Here is an 18,340-nt window from a genome sequence, read left to right as displayed (position 1 = left end):
ATAATTGGCCAAGATAATAAAAGAGCACGTTATATAGCATAAGCATATAATAGTTATACCTATGCAAAATTCAATAGAGTAAAAGTTAGCACAAAACAACTTGATACTCAATGTTTTATTTTAAGAATTTTTTTCATAAAAAGAAAACAAAAAGAGTATTTCGCATGGCTATTTTAATTATCAAAACGATTATGGTAATCATGGTAATTAGTGATTACCATGATTTTAACATGTGTATGATAGAAAATATTTAAACTATAATAATTGCTGTTGAGGACAAGATAGTCAACATAATAAATTACCTAAAAGGAGGTCTAAAGGTATCATTTCTTTCACTGCATCAAGAATCCCTCTTTGTCTTGCCTCCTGACCATCCAGCTCTCTTGCACAAGCCTTGCAACATCCACAGACAGCACAGCCAGATTCTCCTGAACCACAACCACAAATCCTATGTAGAAGCAAACAAACAAAAACAGGCTTAGCTGAAAGTATTCTATAACCACCTTTCCAATGATTATAAAGGAAAGTAGGAATTTTTCAAAAAATAATGCGAATGAGTACAACTAATATATTTTTACATAAAATCCAAACAGATGCTATTTCCATCCAGTTACCTATTACTGTACATTCTTCTACAAGTTTTCTCAGTAAGTAGCAACAGTTTTAGCACTAAGAGTCAGGATGGACTGGTGGCTAGCAAACACAAGTTAACTCTGTTTTCAGAGAAGCTAAGGGGGTGCTGTCAGACTTCAGCAATCAGTCAGCTTATTAGCATTACATTTGTCTCTTCCTCCTCATTCTTGGCATACTACCATGTCCCATTTTTCTCTTTTCACTGAAGCTACTTAATTCACTGCTGCTTCTTTTTCACTTTCATACAAATTGAAAACCATATAATATGTTTATTACAAAATAAAGAGAAAATTATTCCCTGAAGTTGGCTAGGATGACACTGAAGAACTATTATCTTGGAAACACTGTTCACAGATGCAGAAATCATAGCTTTACTGACTTACTAGTTGGTCTTTTAAAACTTTTAATAGCCCTGCATAGTAACACAGATTTGTAAAGGTACAAGAGCAAGATTCGTATGGCAGCAGTTTAAATGAACTATTAATGTATCCTACAAAACTGGGAGATTTGAAGAACAGGCATCGATAACAATTTGGAAGATCATGTACTTTACAGTAATGAGTATGCTATAAGATTCCCTATTGATTTTTCAATTGAAATTACTTTTAAAGTATCATTTATAACACTGGTCATTGAATTTCTCTAGATTGAAGAACAGAGATTTCTTACTCATTCTGAATTACACTGATATTTAACTAAAGACATTAAAATGAATAAAGAAAGTAAAACACTCTATAGATCAATAGCCTTCAGAAAAATTGGGGCAAAAATACCCAACTAAATACTAGCAAACCAAACTAAACACCATACTTCGAAGATAATATACCACGAGAGTGGGACTCCGGGATGTAATACTAGAAAATCATATAATATACCACACTAACAGTATCAAAGGGGAAAATGCATAATTTTCTTAATCTATACAAAAAACATTTAACAAAATTCAACATAATTTTATTATTTAAGAAATTCAACAAACTAAAATGGCAAAAAACTACTTCAACACCTTCAAAGCCGCATATGAAAACATACCATGAGCACTACAGTCAATGAAAGATGGAAAGCTTTTCCTTTCAGACTGGAAACAAACAAGGACTCCCATTTGATTAATTCTATTCAACACAACATAGCAGAGCTCTGCCTAAGCAACAAATGGTGTTGGAAGACTAGATAGCCACATATGACACAATACTATTAGGTCTTTATCTACCGTCATATGCCATAGACAAAAATTAACTCAAAGGAATAAATGGAAGGCCTAAAACTATAAAGAAGCTTTTCTAGGGGAAACAGGTAAAGGAACTAGGCACCAAGTCTGATGACCTGAGGTTGATCCCTGCATATAAGGAGAGAGAAGTGAGTGACTCCTCTGAATCATGCGCTGACTTCCACATGTGCATGATGGCATGCACACAACAACACCACAAAAATAAACAAATTTGACTTGTTTATTAAAATTATACAAAAATTTAAAAATGTTTTTGTATTAAAAACTAGTATTAACAGAATTAAAAGCCAGCTCATAGACACATTTAAAATAATATATTTCATGAGGGATTAAGATTTACAGTAAACAGACAACTACAAAAGTAAGTTTAAAAAAAAAGAAAAAAGAATAACCCAATTAAAGTCTTGGTGAAAGACTTAAATTGATAGTTCTCCAAAGAGCTACAGCTTGCTAAGAAACAAATGATAAGATACTTAGCATCACTACTCATCATGAAAACTAAAATCAAAACTAAACAGGAGCCATTTCACACACCTTAGGGGCCATAAAAGTCAAACAAATAAGACAAAGCTAGGAACAGAGAACATGGAGAATACTAGAACATTTATGCACTCTTGGTGGAAATGCAAAGTGGTAGTTGAAGTAGAAAACACAGTAAAAATTTCCTGAACAATTAAAACTAGAATTACCATGATCTAGCAATTCTACTACTTTAGGTATAAACAAGAAGGCCAAGCAGAATCCCCAAGAGTTAAACTGTCTACTTAAGCGTATGATAGTATTATTCACAATGGCTTAGATATGGAGGCAACCCTTGTCCGTCCGTGGACAAAAGCCTAAGGAAACATACATATATTTCAATTTCTTCTGAAGGAAGGAGATTCTGAACTGTGCTACAATATGTATAAATTCTGATGATATTTTCCTAAATGAATTAGAAAGTGAAAAGACCTAAAAACATATGTTCCACATGTATGACATCTTTAGAGTAAGCAAACAGAAAGTATGATGGTGGATAGAAGAGAAGAGGAAATGGGCAATAACTGTTTAATGAGTAGAGTTACAGGTTTTCAAGATGAACTACGTGTATGTGTGTGTCTGTGTGTGTGATTATAGCATAACAGTAAGAAATACTAAAAACCAATGAAGTGTGTATTTGTACACACACAGTACATTGTACTGATAACAATGATCGGTTTTATGCTATATATGCCTTACCACAAAAGAAACTGAAGAAAATGTCTAATATTAAATGCACTATAAATTATATAATTATTATATTATGTAACTATAATAATAAAGTATGATCTATGATGTTTGAAATCATCTTTAAAAGCTCTTAGTACCCTAAATTTCTTCATATATTCATTTTGATTTATTAACAAAAATTATTATACTTGACTATGTATAAGATAGGTACAGTCAATAAAAACTGTGTATCTGTGAAGGGGTATTTAAAGAAAATTAATTTTAGGTGGACACAGAAAATTCAGAAATAGGTCCATATTTCTGGATCCTTTATTCTGGATCAAGCTCAGAGTCTGGGGGACTGAATTTAATAAAAAAAAGGATGGGAAAGGTTTGAGGAAATAAATTCTAACACTGCTTACAAAGAAACAGAGAATCATTCTAGATCAAAATTAATCAAAATAATCAGGAAAGCAGCATTGGCCATACCGAGTAAGGGTAATAATGTCACGAAGTAAAAAGAAAATTAATAGAAATAGGCTAATTTAAATTATAGAGCTCATTAGAAACAAGTCTAAGTTATTGGCCAGGCTATAATAATTAACAGTAAGTTTCCATGTGGTTATTTGGGAGCTGGCACACAAGACAGAAAATCTGCCTACATATGATCTTTGCATTAACAATCTTATAGAACCCTATGTTAGGGTTTCTATTGCAGTGATACATTCCACGACCAAAAGCAAACTGGAGAGAAAAGGGATCTATTACATTTCATAGTTTCACATCATAGTCTGTCATGGATGGAAGTCAGGGCAAGCACATGGAGGTAGGAACTGATGCAGAGCCCACAGAAGAGAACTGCTTACTGCTTGTCTTCATTGGCTTACTCAGAGTAGGTTGCTTTGACAGGATCCTTTCATATCAATCACAATCAATACAATACCCCACAGACTTGTCTACAGACCAATCTTATAAAAGCATTTTCTCAATTAAGAAGCCCTCTTTCCAGGTATGTATAGGTAACACTAAGCAGGACAAACCCTTAAAACAAGAGTCTATAAGTAGATAGACATGTGCATTCTCTCTCTAAAGTTGCATCATGCCTTTCTACTCAAGCAACCCATATATTTGTTAATTCTACTTAGAAAAGATCAATTACATTTGGCATTTAGAAAGTTTGGAAAAAAATACAAATAAGGCCCAAGACTTGAAAGAATTATAATTTAATTTTAAATAATGGCTTCAATAAATCAAATAAAAGGAAAGCAAACTTAAAGATGAACTCAATACAGCAGAAGATAATTGAAATAAGTTTAGGGCTGAATGAGTAGTTCAGAGGTAGAGTACGTCCCTATTACATACAAAGAAAGACCTGGGTTTGAACCCAAGACACCACTACCCTACGCACATACACATAAAAGGTAGGTATGTACACTCTGAGATAACTTTGAAAAACAACAAAAAACAAAAACAAAAGGGGGAATGTGCTTGTTCTCTTCAGTAGGCAATCTTGTCTTACCCTCCAGGAACCCTGTCAGGACGGCCGCTGCTAACACAGCTGGCTCCGTAGCCCGTGCAATCTCCACACACTGTACACACCATGCACTGCTCCAGCTTCCACTTATGCATGCCTGGAGGGCACATCATGGACTTCTCATCTTTTTCATCTAGTTCTTCTTCCAGGTCTTCATCCATTGCTGTTGCCATATTTTCAACTCCAAACCCTGTTAGACAGATCAGTTTATCATTTTATGTAGATTATTTCCATGTCTAAAAACAAGTATTTCCTACCTTAAGAACATACATGAAACCTGCTATAATCAAAGTTATTATTTACTTTATCTTATTCCTCATCAAACTTACTCATTTATCTCTTATGTTAGCATACAACCTAAGGCACAGACAGACAAGGTACCTATGTCTAATCAAGAAATCAGCTTAGGGCTACAGAGGTGGCTAAGTCATTAAAAGGCCAAACTCACATAGCTGAGCAAGTACCCTTGTGGTATGGTAGAACATTCTTTGGACTCATGCCCAGGAGTAGAATAAATGGATCTATAGATAGATTTGATTTGTAATATTCTAAGAAACTGCTATACTGATTTCTAATGTGGCTGTACATGTTTGCACTCCCACCCGCAGTGGAGGAGAGTCCCCCTTGCTCCACATTCTTGCCAGCACAAGCTGTCACTTGTGTTTTTGACCTTAGTCATTCTGATAGGTGTAAGATGTATTCTTGGAGTCATTTTGATTTGCATTTCCCTGATAGCTAAGAATGTTGACTATTTCTTTAAGTTCTTCTTAGCTATTTGAAATTTCACTTTAAGCAGAATACATGATTAAACAAAGAGGATAATATCTGTTGATAACCTACTGCCAAAGAATAGTTAAAACTGAAGATAACCAATTGAAAATTCTGTTTTCCGTGAATAATTTAGTCATCAAAATGTTAAATTAAAGAAGTACTACTACTATTTATGTAGATTTTTAAAATATTGAACAGCTAGGAACATCACTTGCTCAAAAACTAAAAATGTTATTTTATTTTTGCAACGATAGACTTTTATCAATAGTTATTATAAAATAAAAATTGAGGGTTTTTAAATTTATAAGAAATTAAAGGGTCATTCATTTAAAAGTGTTTTAAATTGCTATTTATGTGAGTTTTGCCTGCATGTATAAACATGTACCAGGGTGTCAGACTCCTGGAACGGAGTTACAGATGGCGTGAGTCACCCCACGATGGGGGAGACAGCACCTGGGTCCTCTGGAAGATCAGCAGATGCTGTTCCAAAAACCTAATAAAAAGACACATAATTCTTAGTATCTGAAAATTAGACTCCTACCCTTCCCTCCTTGGTTCATAGCACCCGTGTCTCGTCCACACTGTCCTTTATTATTTACACCAAATGTCCAAACCTCTCCATTCTTCATTAAAACACAAGTGTGAGCTTTCCCCATTGCTACCTGAGTTACAAAATGGCCTTTCAAATCAGACACCAAACCTAGAAAAAAAGATACAAAATTAACAAAAACAACAAAAATCATTCTGTACCTAGAAGAACAACTTCAATGCAGAAGTTGTTTTCTTGAGAAAAATAATTCACCACAAGGAAAACAGATGACTGAACTACTGGTAGATAATTATCAAAAACATTACATGTAGTTGGGACAAATATTTCCTGTAACATTATTTCCAGATAACTTCTCCTGCCTGTTTGTTCCAAGTGCCAATACCTTTGAACAGTACTCAGAAGGGCCAGTCCCTCGCTAATATCTACTACAGGTGCAAGTAAGTCATGATCCTTTACCGGTTTAGACTTGCCTCAGGAAAAAAATAGTAAAACATTTATAATAGTATAATGAATCAGTATTGTTTTTATAAAACCTGTAAGATTTTATAAAACAGTGATAGTATTTATTGTAAAAGCACATGTTAATTTATTTACTTCCTGTAAATAAATTCAAGTGCATTCAAGTGTATACGTGTGTCCATGATACACATGGGTAGTTGGAAGACAACTTATAGGAGATGGTTCTCTCCTTTCAATGCCTGAGTCTTGAGGATTAACTAGGTTGTTAAGCTTAGCAGCAACTGCCTTTTCATGTTGAGTTATCATCAGCCTTGAAAAGAGTGTTTTTGAACTCTTAATTCTTTCTTTCACAATCCACCCCAGTAATTCCTCAACTTCCCTCATGTTACTTTCAGCATGCTTTTCATATCCATTTGCTACCCTTATTTGCAATAATTTTAAAATTACAAAAGCATCCTTAGCCTTATTAAAAAGTAATAATAGTAACAACTAAAGAGTTAGTTTTCTAAGATATAGTAAAAACATTTCCAAAACTTAAGGCAATTATTTAAGTTGTAAAAATTCCTAATTTCAGTATGTAGCACACTTGAAAAAATATGTATAATACGTATTTCATGTAACAAAGTTTGGTACTAATACCGAATGATTACACACTGAGCTCTTGTATGTTCTAGGTTTTGTGCAGAACATTTCTTAAATGTTCTTATAGACTTACAAAAATAAACTATGAAGTAGGTACTATCCTTGTCCTCTTTTTAAGGGGAGGGGGGACGCAAAAGGAAAACTGAAAGTTAAGTAAAGGTTATCCAAGTAAAAACAGCTAGTAATAAATCTGTCTGTCCAGTCTTTGACCAACACCAACAAGTTTACCATGAATAACTCTCTCTGCAAAAAGGCAGGGAGCTCTTGTCTGGTCCATCCAAACACTTACACATTCACGCTCGGTTTCAATTAGTATTTTAGCATGCAACAGTTATACCAAACATTATTTTAACAACACTAATGTGCTACCCCAAAAGTCTGATTCACTGTAGCAATTTCAGCCCACTGAGAATCTGAATGTTACCACATTAAGTCAGCACTTCTATTACCTAGGAGCGGTTCCAGCTAATAATTAACTGCTATAAATTTTCCACATGCTTGACTTCTCCATCCTTGCTTGGGATAATCACTTAACTTCCAGTCATAAACTTCATTTATTCTGGCTTCCTTTTTACAGCAATATTCAAAGGTATTTTACACAGGTCTCATGTAAAATCTTCCCAAGTGGGATGACTCATTCACTATATTCTTTGCTAATTACTAGGGGGAAAATCCAGCAACCAAGTAATATAAGGCTATCAGATTAGAACTTATAAATATAAAACTATTTAGCTACTTCTATCTCTCATATCCACTTCTTTAATTTTAGGTTTAGCAGTCAGGAACTTGATAAATAAATAAGTCTTGAGACTTTGATATTATTGATGTTAGATATTAGACTAATAAATAAGAAAAATACTACTCACTGTCTAAGTGAAGAGACAGAGAATTCAATAATTTTTAATAAGCTGTTATAAAAACTAACAGCTGATAGTGACTAACACTAACTCGAAGTATTGTTACATGAACACTTTAGTGGGAAGGGAAAGCTTTCCAGAAAAAGTGGCTAAGGGAAAGTTTGCCTCATCACACTTTGTGTGAAATGAATGTGAGATTTTTAGCAACAAATATAAATAAACATATTTATATAAAACATATTCCCCAAAGTTTTACATTTGAATGAAAATGCCAAGAATATAGAGAAAGCATACTACAAATGTTAATTTTCTAGACACATCTATGTTATGCCAAATGATTCATATTGGAATCTTTTTTGCATGAAAGTAAAGTAATTGTTAGATTTTTTAACTTACTTGAACTATCAGAATAAATAGCATCTTTCCCAAACATGTATAGTTCTCCATCTTTAGAAATAACAGAACTACTTCCATTATTGCAGGCTGTGTACACCACAATTTTTCCTTCCATTTTAATAATCTTTTTAGGTTTATAGGGTTTTGACTGCCGTCTGCTCTTAGCTAAAAAGAACAAATAAAATGAATGTAAGGTATCTATATGCAAATAATAACAATGATATGAAACCAAACAAAATAAACAATTTGTTTACCTTTTTGATACACTTCAGTAAGTCTCAGAAAGGCTGGGGCTTACCACTAAGCAGATTATAAAGAGGACCTTGTTAGTCTCCTGCAGTCAGTTAATTTTTAGGCTATCACTGACAGATCCTCTTTCTTTGTAGTGTAGTGAAATTCCCAAAAGGAAACACCAGTTTCCAATAAACTGGGAGTTTGAATCTCTACATTAACTTTTATCCGTACAACCGCCACAACTTACACACCACCCTAACCCCCACAATATACACTTTTGTCACCTTTTCTTTACAAGTCAATGTGCTTGTAAAGAAAGATGACACACATATGAAAAAGAATAAGTAGAAATATGAGTGATTAAAAAGTCACCATTCTCAAAAATTCTAGCATCAAAAGAAGTCAAACATGGAATGTCAACTACCTGTTCATTTGGTTAATCAATTTCCTGCATGCTTTCCGAATAAAACCATATTGTTATGCTATAGTTTAAAATACCACTATGGATTTCATATGGCTTGACACTGACACACATCTTGGAACTAGCTTACGTGAATGCTCTCTAAATGTCCAGGTTTCTAGGAGATGGTAATAAACTCTGTGGCTTTTTAAAGCGCTATCTCAGGGTAACTTTAATTTTCACTTAATTTTCCATTATGTATTGAGTTCAAAAAAACTAATCCCTGTAAGATGTTACTCCAAGGAATATGAAGAGTTATTTGAGAGAAAAATGATACTTTGAAGAAGGATCTAAATAGAAAAAAAAAATCAGATTTTTTTTTACTCCAAGGAATATGAAGAGTTATTTGAGAGAAAAATGATACTTTGAAGAAGGATCTAAATAGAAAAAAAAATCTGTTCATTGCAGAACAAATGATTTCCTCACAGATAAAGAATCCCACAATTATCCATAATTATCACTTATGAACAAAGCTATACAAGGTTTATATCCTTCTTTTGAAATACATGGTCCTTGCTAAGTTTTAGTTTTTTTTAAGTAACCTACTAGAATAATTAAATGAAAAAAAAAAAATCACCAACCACCTATTCTCAGAACAGTCTTGTATCCATAAAGATAAGAATCCACTCACAAGAACTGCAGAGTGAAATAGACAAGCACCTTTTCTTAGCGCATGCTTAACTGAACCACCCCCATACACAGATAGGCTGCTGAGATGATCACACTAATATGCACAAGGGCCACTCTCAGGGACTTACTTGACTCCCCGTCTTCTCCTTTACTTGCAGATCCTGTAAAGAACACACTTCCATCCTCTGCAACCAAAAGGGCATGCGAGCCATCATGTCCAACAGAGAAGTGCACAATCTTGGGAGATTTGGTAATTGGTAGCTCAACCCATTTTCCTGCTGAAGGACCACCTTGTTTGATTCCAAGACTCTGGTACTTGCCAGTGTAATATATCTTGTATGTTAAAAAAAGAAAGAAAGAAAATAAAAAAAAATATGTAAGACTTTCTTTGGAATGGTGCCGGAGGTTTCACAAGAAAGAAAAGTAAACGCTTCCATATTTTATTGAAAGGAAAATTAACAAAAACTTGACAATTTTTATAGTTTTCAAATTTCATAACCTGAGGGAGACAGAAATTGATGCACTCAAGTTTATTTTTATATGTATTCTGAATAGTTAAAAATTTTTAAATTTTCTTAATCATATTTCCATAATTATATTCATAGGAGGAAGTCCAAAAAATTGTTACTAATTTTCCAAGTTTATAAAAAGTTCCAGGTAAGTATGTGCCTGATAATTTATATTTCCAGAATTCCCTTAGTTATCATTCTTTCCTCTTCACATTTATTAGACAAAAAAAAAAAAACCCACTTCAATCTAGACAGGTTAACATATACAATGCATAAGTTAATTAAACATGTTTCTAAGTTATCTAAATTATAACTTGTATTTGTTTTGGACATTAAAACATTTAGAAATTTTTGATATATCAAAATAAACATAAAAATACAAACTTAAACTAATTCAAAAATTAACGGAATCCATAATTAAATACTAGCAAAACTATAACTTTTTTAAAGTTTAAAATGTTTAGGGTCTTAGATGTCACTACTCATGCATACTATTAGTTTCCACAGGAATAAAATTTACCATATAAAAACTAGGACAATATTTAAATAGGTGAACTATGTGAATTAAATAACAATTTGTACTGCCTCAAGGAGAAAAGCTTAATTTTTGGAACAAAGTAAGCAATTTACCTTTCCATTTGCTGTTTTCATCAGTGCAAACTCTCGTCCTGCACCAAGTACTGCTGATTCCTCATCAAATCCCGTGCCTTCAATAAGACAATACTATTAAATATGACTACATTTCTAACATAAGCATTTCTAATTACCACAATATACTCTATCAAATAATTTCAGTCAATTCAATTAGTATTGTTAAAATAAAAACAGTCTGGATATGGTAACACACTTCAGCTGAGGCATGGGAACATGCTAGGCTACTTAGAAAGACTGTCACAAAATTAAACAAAACAGAGTAAATATCATTACTTGCTAAAGTTTTTGAAGATATAATGATAGGCCCACAACTTCAAAAATAAAAGTTGTTCTAATCTTGATATATTTTAAATTACTACCAAATAACACTTTATAACAAAACATTAATAATTCAATGTCACCAGTAGTCAGTGAATTAAGGTATTAAAATATTTTTTCATTAAGCATAACATAGTAAACATCATAAGATGTATATATTTTAGCTCATTTGCTCTTCATAATTATATTACCCATTTTTTAAATGAACAAATATAAAGCTTAGGAGTTCATCCAAAACCTCTAGCTCTATGGTACTGAATTATAATATGAAATATCTGGGTATAAATTCAGATTCTTTGTCCTGAGCTTTTTTTTTGTAAGAAAATTTCCTAAATTTAAAAATATATGTACATACATGCATATATTTTCAAACTGTAAATTAAACTTTTCTCTGTAGTATATTTTATGATGTCTGGCCAATCATACAAGTAACCAACGATTCTATGGAAAAATGGAAAATTTGAGCTCAACTTGGTAATTTTCCCATGGAAAGGAATATATACAAAAAGAAAATATGTGAGATTAAAAAACTAATGGCAAGATTATTAAACTCCCAAAGATGAAAAATGTAAAAGGCAGAACGTGTATAGATTCCCTAAGTTATAGAACTTCACTAAGAAATCTCCAGTGGGGTTAGTAAATGACACTAAGCATTGTCCATCCATAATCCTTAATAAACATTTATTTTTTTGCCTATTCAAATTGAAAGTGGGAAGTATTATTACTAGTTACTTTTCTTAACACTTTCTAATAACTTGTCTATTTACAGGCTGCATTTCCTGATTACTTCTATATATTAATCATAATTTTTGTTTCATAGTAATAGGCACAATAATCACTAAATTATGAATCGAACTGATGAATACACAAAGAGTTTTTAAAAGTAATAACAAAGACAGACATATTTTGTCATCTTACTTATTATATGCAAATCTTTTTCCAAATCAAAGAGTGATATTCCACAGGCATGTAAGCATTTCCTGGCCAGTTTAAGCTGTAATTCTTGTTGTAGTACAGGTTCAGTGCTTGTGGCAAAAATTCTGACAACAAAACCATCCTTAAAAGAAAAAGTCCAGAATATTACATTGCATAAATATTACATTGCATAAATCAGTCTTCTGGAAGTAATTTAAGAAAAAGTGGTTTCATTCACAACAACGACTGATGATTCCAAGAACTTACATCTCTTGAAGCAGCTATCTGATTAATATACTCTCCATCAGTAAATAAAATATTTTGACCTTCAGTGTGGCAATCTATACAAATGAAAGAAAAAGTAATTATATTACACAACAAATAAGCCAATTCGTGGAATTATTTTACTCCTCTGTTGAAGTCAGAATGAGAGTTCTTCACACGATAAGAATAGACTTATACTCAAAAAAAGACTTTTAAAAATGAGAAGAATTACAAATTAAGAAAAAAAATATTTCAACTAAGAGTTCTGGTCGCACGTTGTGCTTATATTCATAAAGCTTGCATAATCAAGGATCTGAGAGCCCACCTAATTTCAAAATGTATTAGTATCAGGTACAGTCTGAGAGCTGAACATGCATTTTGATAAACAAATAATGTTGGTTATGATCATTTCAATACAATCACATGCAATGTAGGCAACACTACCATCAGACATATATTACATTACAGTCATTAGTGTCACAGAAATACAGAGAGATCTAAAGCTTCTGTATTTGAAGTCTATGGTGTCCAGCTGCAGATATCCCTTGCTTTACAGAATAAATGTCAAAACTACTTATATATTCCCCATGTAGAAAGTCAATGAGTATTGCAGCAAATTTAGTATTTATAATGTTCTAGACTTTCTAACTTTATCCTTCTCATACCCAACAAATCTATACTCATCTTACTTTTTGTCTGAAAACAGCCAAATATCTCAGCTAACACCCATATTTGCCAGCAATGAACATATCTCTATAAATAAACAGTGCACTGTACATGTTGATCAAATTATAATTGTGACAAGGGATACCAGTATCACAGAAGGACACTGGAACATGTGTTAGTGACTGCTGCTAAATAACACAAAACTATAAGCAAAAATCAAGATCTGTATAAATTGTATCCTATGAGAAAACAAGTACTCAGCAAGCAAGTCTAAAAGCACACACACACTTTCTACAGTAACCATGGAGAACTAGGATGAACCTCTCCATTAATCACAATATAAAAAAGAAAATTCATTTCTAGTTCAACCTGAATCAACAAAACATAAAAGTCTGGTTTTTGGAATATGGCAATGGAGCCCACCCAAATAAGCTAAATCTTTGCCCAAGAGCTTCATACTAGCATACTTCCTTATTATAAATATGCAAAACACAGGCAGACCCTTACCAAATAGAGAATTCAGTGATCACAAACTGGAAATAGAAACTGGGAGACAAGGCCCACTGGTAGCCCAAGAGACTTGGTAATCAAAGAGAGGAGAAATCGAAAGAAAGAGTTCCTAGTCCACTGTACAGAATACAAAGAGGCGCAAGAAAGATGCTTCTCAAGCTCTAAGCAGTAAGATTTTAAACTAAAAAGCAAAGAAGAAAAACTCATTATAATTTCAGATAAACGCAGGGGTGAGGGAATGAAGAGGCGCGAAAGAGGAGTAGCAAAACAGCCTCATATTCTGAGGCACCCTGTCACCAGACATGGACAGTAAATGACATAAGAACACAATCTGAAAGAAAATTGAAATATAAAGAATACAATGTCATTCAACAAGGGCTGTTCATCCACCCTGCAGTGAAATAGCTATAAGACTAACTAGAACATGAAACTGGATGAATTATCAGTTTATGTTCACTCTAAACACGGCATCCATTAGCACCTACAAATCTGCCAGTTTACTACTGCTCTTCGTGATGAAAGGCTAGAGAGAAGAGTTGTCCCTTCCAGGGAGGAAAGCAAATGGCTTTATTGAAGAAAATGCATTCCATGCCAAAGAAATGAGCAAATGATAACATGCTTCTTCAGACTTGAGGGCTGAGTCTTCTTGTAAGGTCATATCAAGATTTTCTCTTGATCCCTTCTTTATCCACTGTGTAATATTTTAAGGCAGCATCTTCAGGAATATATCAAGCAACATCTGCAAGCTTGGAAGACACACAATCTGGGACTATTCTCCCAAAGTTTGATTTGTTCTTCACTGTGAGCACAGCACATATTTATGAAACACAGAAAGCCACACTTGTATGGTTAAAATTTGCATTTATGTTAAATGATGCAGAATTTAAACTGAATAAAGACATTGACAAATCAATTTTAAATATGGTGAATTAAAAAACACCCTTTTAGGTAGTTATTTTTAAGTTTTCCTTTTAGTTACAGTCTTTATGAATGAAATGGGCAGAAGTTACTCTTTTGTACCAATCTACTTAGGAGAACATGTTTTGTCAATAAAGAACTTTTCCTCTATGACATCATCCTAAAATAAATGGTACAGAGACGAGAGAAAAGATGATCTCCCCATTGTAATTTTTGTAACAACCCCCCCCAAAACAAAAAGAAAAGACAAAGAAAGAAAATTGGGACTTCCATTTCAATATATAGTAATCAATAAAACATAATTTGCAATAATAAAATGATGCTGCAAAAGTTTAAGACCTGAAAAAAAAATTCATAATAAGTGAAAGGGTAAGTTAAAAAAAAACATGTAGAATATGATCATTTTTATGACTATATACATATGCTTATCAGTTTTATGGGAATATACATTTTTATAAAAAATATTTTTCAGATCAGTCGAGCATGATAAATACATGCCTTTAATGCCAGCACTCAGAAACAGGTGGATCTCAATGATTTCAAGGCCAGCCTCCTGGTCTACACAAGTTTCAGGTCAGGCCAGTCAAAGCTGCATAGTGAGACCTTGTCCAAAAAAAAAAAAAGGAAGAAAAGAAAGAGAGAGAGAGAGAGAGAGAGAGAGAGAGAGAGAGAAAGGGAGAAAGAGAGAAGGAAGGAAGGAAGGAAGGAAGGAAGGAAGGAAGGAAGGAAGGAAGGAAGGAAGGAAGGAAGGAAGGAAAGAAAGAAAGAAAGAAAGAAAGAAAGAAAGAAAGAAAGAAAGAAAGAAAGAAAGAAAGAAAGAAAAAGAAGGCAGAAGAGGAGAACGATATAGGGAAACTGGAACTGGGGGTAGAAATACAGTTAAAGTATATGACATACATGTATAAAAATGTCCTAAGGAGACCATTGTTTTGTGCAACAAATATATGCTGATACTTAAAAACATTTCTTAATTTGTTATTATTAAACAAATGACACAACCCAAGTCATATTCAAAAACAAAAAGTGGACTCTGAAAAGAGCTATTACAGGATGATTTTGTGAGGCCCCTTACACAGACATGAAATGTTTCATTTGTCCTACGATGGTGTCTATATATTACTTTGGGAAAATGCAATAATATAAAAGTTCAAATCATTTGCTAATGAAGCTATAATAATGCCTTAAAACTTGACAAACAGACGATAATCAGTTATCTCTCTCAATGTGTTCTTTTTTAAAAAATAAATCTCACATTTTTAAGAGATCAAATACTTAGGAATATTTGAATGTTTGCCATGAGGTTAACAAATACACTGAATATTAAGATTTTAATGTGACCAACTTTAGAAAGTAGCAATAGTATAAGCAAATTTAAAGAGTTTCCAACAAAGAATATTTGTACATTTACCTAGTGCCTCAGAACTCAGACAGCACGTAGTATAACTGCATGAACTAATTGGACTGTGCCCCAAGTCTGTGTATCAGAGCCGTAGTAAGAAGTGTGCACGATGGAATGTTCAGTTTCCTGACCACCTTCAGCACTATCACTGCAAGTCCTTGAAGACAGAGGAGACCCCTAGTGCACTGTTAAGGTGATAAATAACCAAAATTCCTCTAGTACCGAGCAATGTGAGCATTAAAGTAGTGGTTCTAGTAAAAGCAACAAAATAACATTACCCTGCTAAGTGAGCAAATAAAGTCTTGATGGGTAAGGGTAGGATGTTAAAGCATGTAGATGGGTATGAATTTGGAAATAAATATTAAACCTCATTTCACTTTGTTTCTGATGTCTAGTACCTTCAAATGTATTCATTTATTGTAGGTTGTAAAATGTTTTACATATCACAATACGTAAGAATTCATTTTTAAGCAAGGGATATTCTTTGTTAATTACCATTTACATGTTTAAATATCCTAGCATGCATGTTTCTTAAAACTACTTATGAAGAAAAATATGGTTAGATAAAACATACCTGGTAACACTACAGTACCATCTTGTTCCAGTGTTTCAGGACTTATTCTTATGGCTGTCATACTGTGGTTATTCACATCTCGATATAATAAATAACCCTGGAAATAAAAATATTATATATGTATATATATTTTAAGATATGTCTTCATTACAAAGAGAAAAAGCAGTTGCATGGCTATGTATATTTTGTTGATGCACAATAAATTAATAAAGCTATCTAAGGGGTAGAAACGATTAAAATTTAGGAACAGGACTCTATTTTAGATGGAAGGCAACTAAGGAAAAACTTAAGGTCAACCTCTGGCCTTTACAAGCACGTGCCATATGTATACACACCCATATATCACAAACACTTGCATGAGCGCACACACACCACACATACATAATAAATTCTAACTCTTAAAACTAATACACTGGCCATATTATTTCCTAGATAAAACATAAGTATAAATTAATGAGGCACATGTTTGGGCACACTGGGTTTTAAAAGATAATCACTTTAATATAAATTTTCAAAATACCTCAATAATTGATATAGCAGAATAATTCTTCACATGCGGTTTGAATGAGAATGTTCCCTATAGGCTCATGTTTAAATGCTTGGCCTCCAGTTAGTGGAACTATTTGGTAAAGATTAGCAGGTATGGCCTTCTTGGAGGAAGTGTGTCATTGGGGGTAGGCTTTAGGTTTTCAAAAGCCTACTCTACCTATCTCTCCTTCCCTCCCTCCCTCACTCTCCCTCCTTCCCTTCCTCTCTTTCTCCCTCATTTCCCCTCTTCTCTCACTCTCACTCTGTCAGCCTGCAACTTGAGGATCAGATGTGAGCTCTCAGCTAATTGCTTCAGCACCGTCCCACCATGACTGTCATGTACTAGCCCTGTGAAACTGGAAGGAAACCCTAATTAAATGTTTTTCTTGATAAGTTGCCTTGGTCATGATGTCTATTCACAGCAACTGAACATTAACTAAGGCAACGTGACAAAGTTGTCACGTTGTAAGTACTTTAGTTTTCAAAGTACTTTCAAATGTCCTTTTATCATTTTATGCTGACAGCAGATTCTGTTAGCTCAAGAAGTCATGAAGTATAGGGAAAACTTTACTCTTTATCCTTCCCAAAGGAAACTGGACTTTGTCTTACAGACAGGGAAACAACAGAATTACATATTTCTGACTCTTTCTCTCCATCTTTCATTTACTTTTCTTCATGAGAGGAGGAGTGCCTATATCCTGTGCTAAAACAGTAAGAACAGACCGACAGTGCTGACTGCAGAAGAGACCACAGCATTCAGAAAGCGCCATGGGGTGAGTTTTTGCATGCATCTCTAGCAAGTGCTGTCCCCTAAAAAGTGTTTGCTAGCACACAGGATCTAGACATAGAATGCAAGAGTTTATGGCAAGGAGTCCTAATTTGGTTTCAGAAGTCACTTATTCATTTTCAATTCAGATTTGCTAATGCAAAAGGTGGTCTTTGATTCTTAGCTCCGGATTTGCTTAAAGGAGAACTCCAAAGGAGGTATTTTCAATTCCTCCTCTGAAGGTAGTAAACAACAGAGCTAAGTAAACTGATTTTCCTTTAGTCACTCAGCTACTAAAGCAGAGCCAGGATTGTAGTTGTAGTACCTATGAATCTGAGTTTACACTCCTTACCCTGCTCTGCACCATTACCTAGCCATATTAATAAAAATACACCATTCCTTTATAAATTCATTCAACGAGCACAAAACATATGTTTTAAAAGGGAAGTTAATTTAATTTATTAAGGATATTTTCCTACCTGGGCATACCCTAACCAGGATTTTTTCTCTTTTCTGTTTCTGATACGGGATGTAGAATTATATATATGGCCCTGTAAAATAACAAAAATTTATCTAAGTATAGATTAATAATTAAAAAACAATAAAATAATAAAATATATGAATAATATTTAATATATGCATTTCAATTATAATTTTCAAGTAAAAACCAAAATTAGTACTAAAGGGTTTAGAAACAGAATATAACTCAATTACTGAGCTATGGCTATTACTGTTAT

The 18,340-nt window shown here is 33.4% G+C and overlaps 1 protein-coding gene across 13 annotated transcripts in view; it reads right to left on the bottom strand.

Annotated features, from left to right (window-relative positions):
• Positions 1–18,340, bottom strand: part of Mycbp2 (MYC binding protein 2) — a 237,284-nt gene that overhangs the window by 169,664 nt on the left and 49,280 nt on the right. For all 13 annotated transcript variants that reach the window (XM_057786001.1, XM_057786003.1, XM_057786002.1 and 10 more), the window contains exons 7-16: positions 18,083–18,154; positions 16,310–16,406; positions 12,246–12,319; positions 11,982–12,120; positions 10,722–10,798; positions 9,711–9,915; positions 8,259–8,423; positions 5,896–6,054; positions 4,569–4,773; positions 303–448 (exon numbers count right to left, since the gene is read on the bottom strand). In XM_057786001.1, coding sequence (XP_057641984.1) covers positions 303–448; positions 4,569–4,773; positions 5,896–6,054; positions 8,259–8,423; positions 9,711–9,915; positions 10,722–10,798; positions 11,982–12,120; positions 12,246–12,319; positions 16,310–16,406; positions 18,083–18,154 — 1,339 coding nt within the window. The remainder of the gene's footprint in view (positions 1–302; positions 449–4,568; positions 4,774–5,895; positions 6,055–8,258; positions 8,424–9,710; positions 9,916–10,721; positions 10,799–11,981; positions 12,121–12,245; positions 12,320–16,309; positions 16,407–18,082; positions 18,155–18,340) is intronic.

This window comes from Chionomys nivalis, chromosome 12, assembly GCF_950005125.1.
Source record: "Chionomys nivalis chromosome 12, mChiNiv1.1, whole genome shotgun sequence".
In the NCBI taxonomy this organism is placed as follows: Eukaryota; Metazoa; Chordata; class Mammalia; order Rodentia; family Cricetidae; genus Chionomys; species Chionomys nivalis.
Note: the sequence above shows the minus strand (reverse complement) of the source record. Positions and strands in the feature narration are given on the sequence as shown.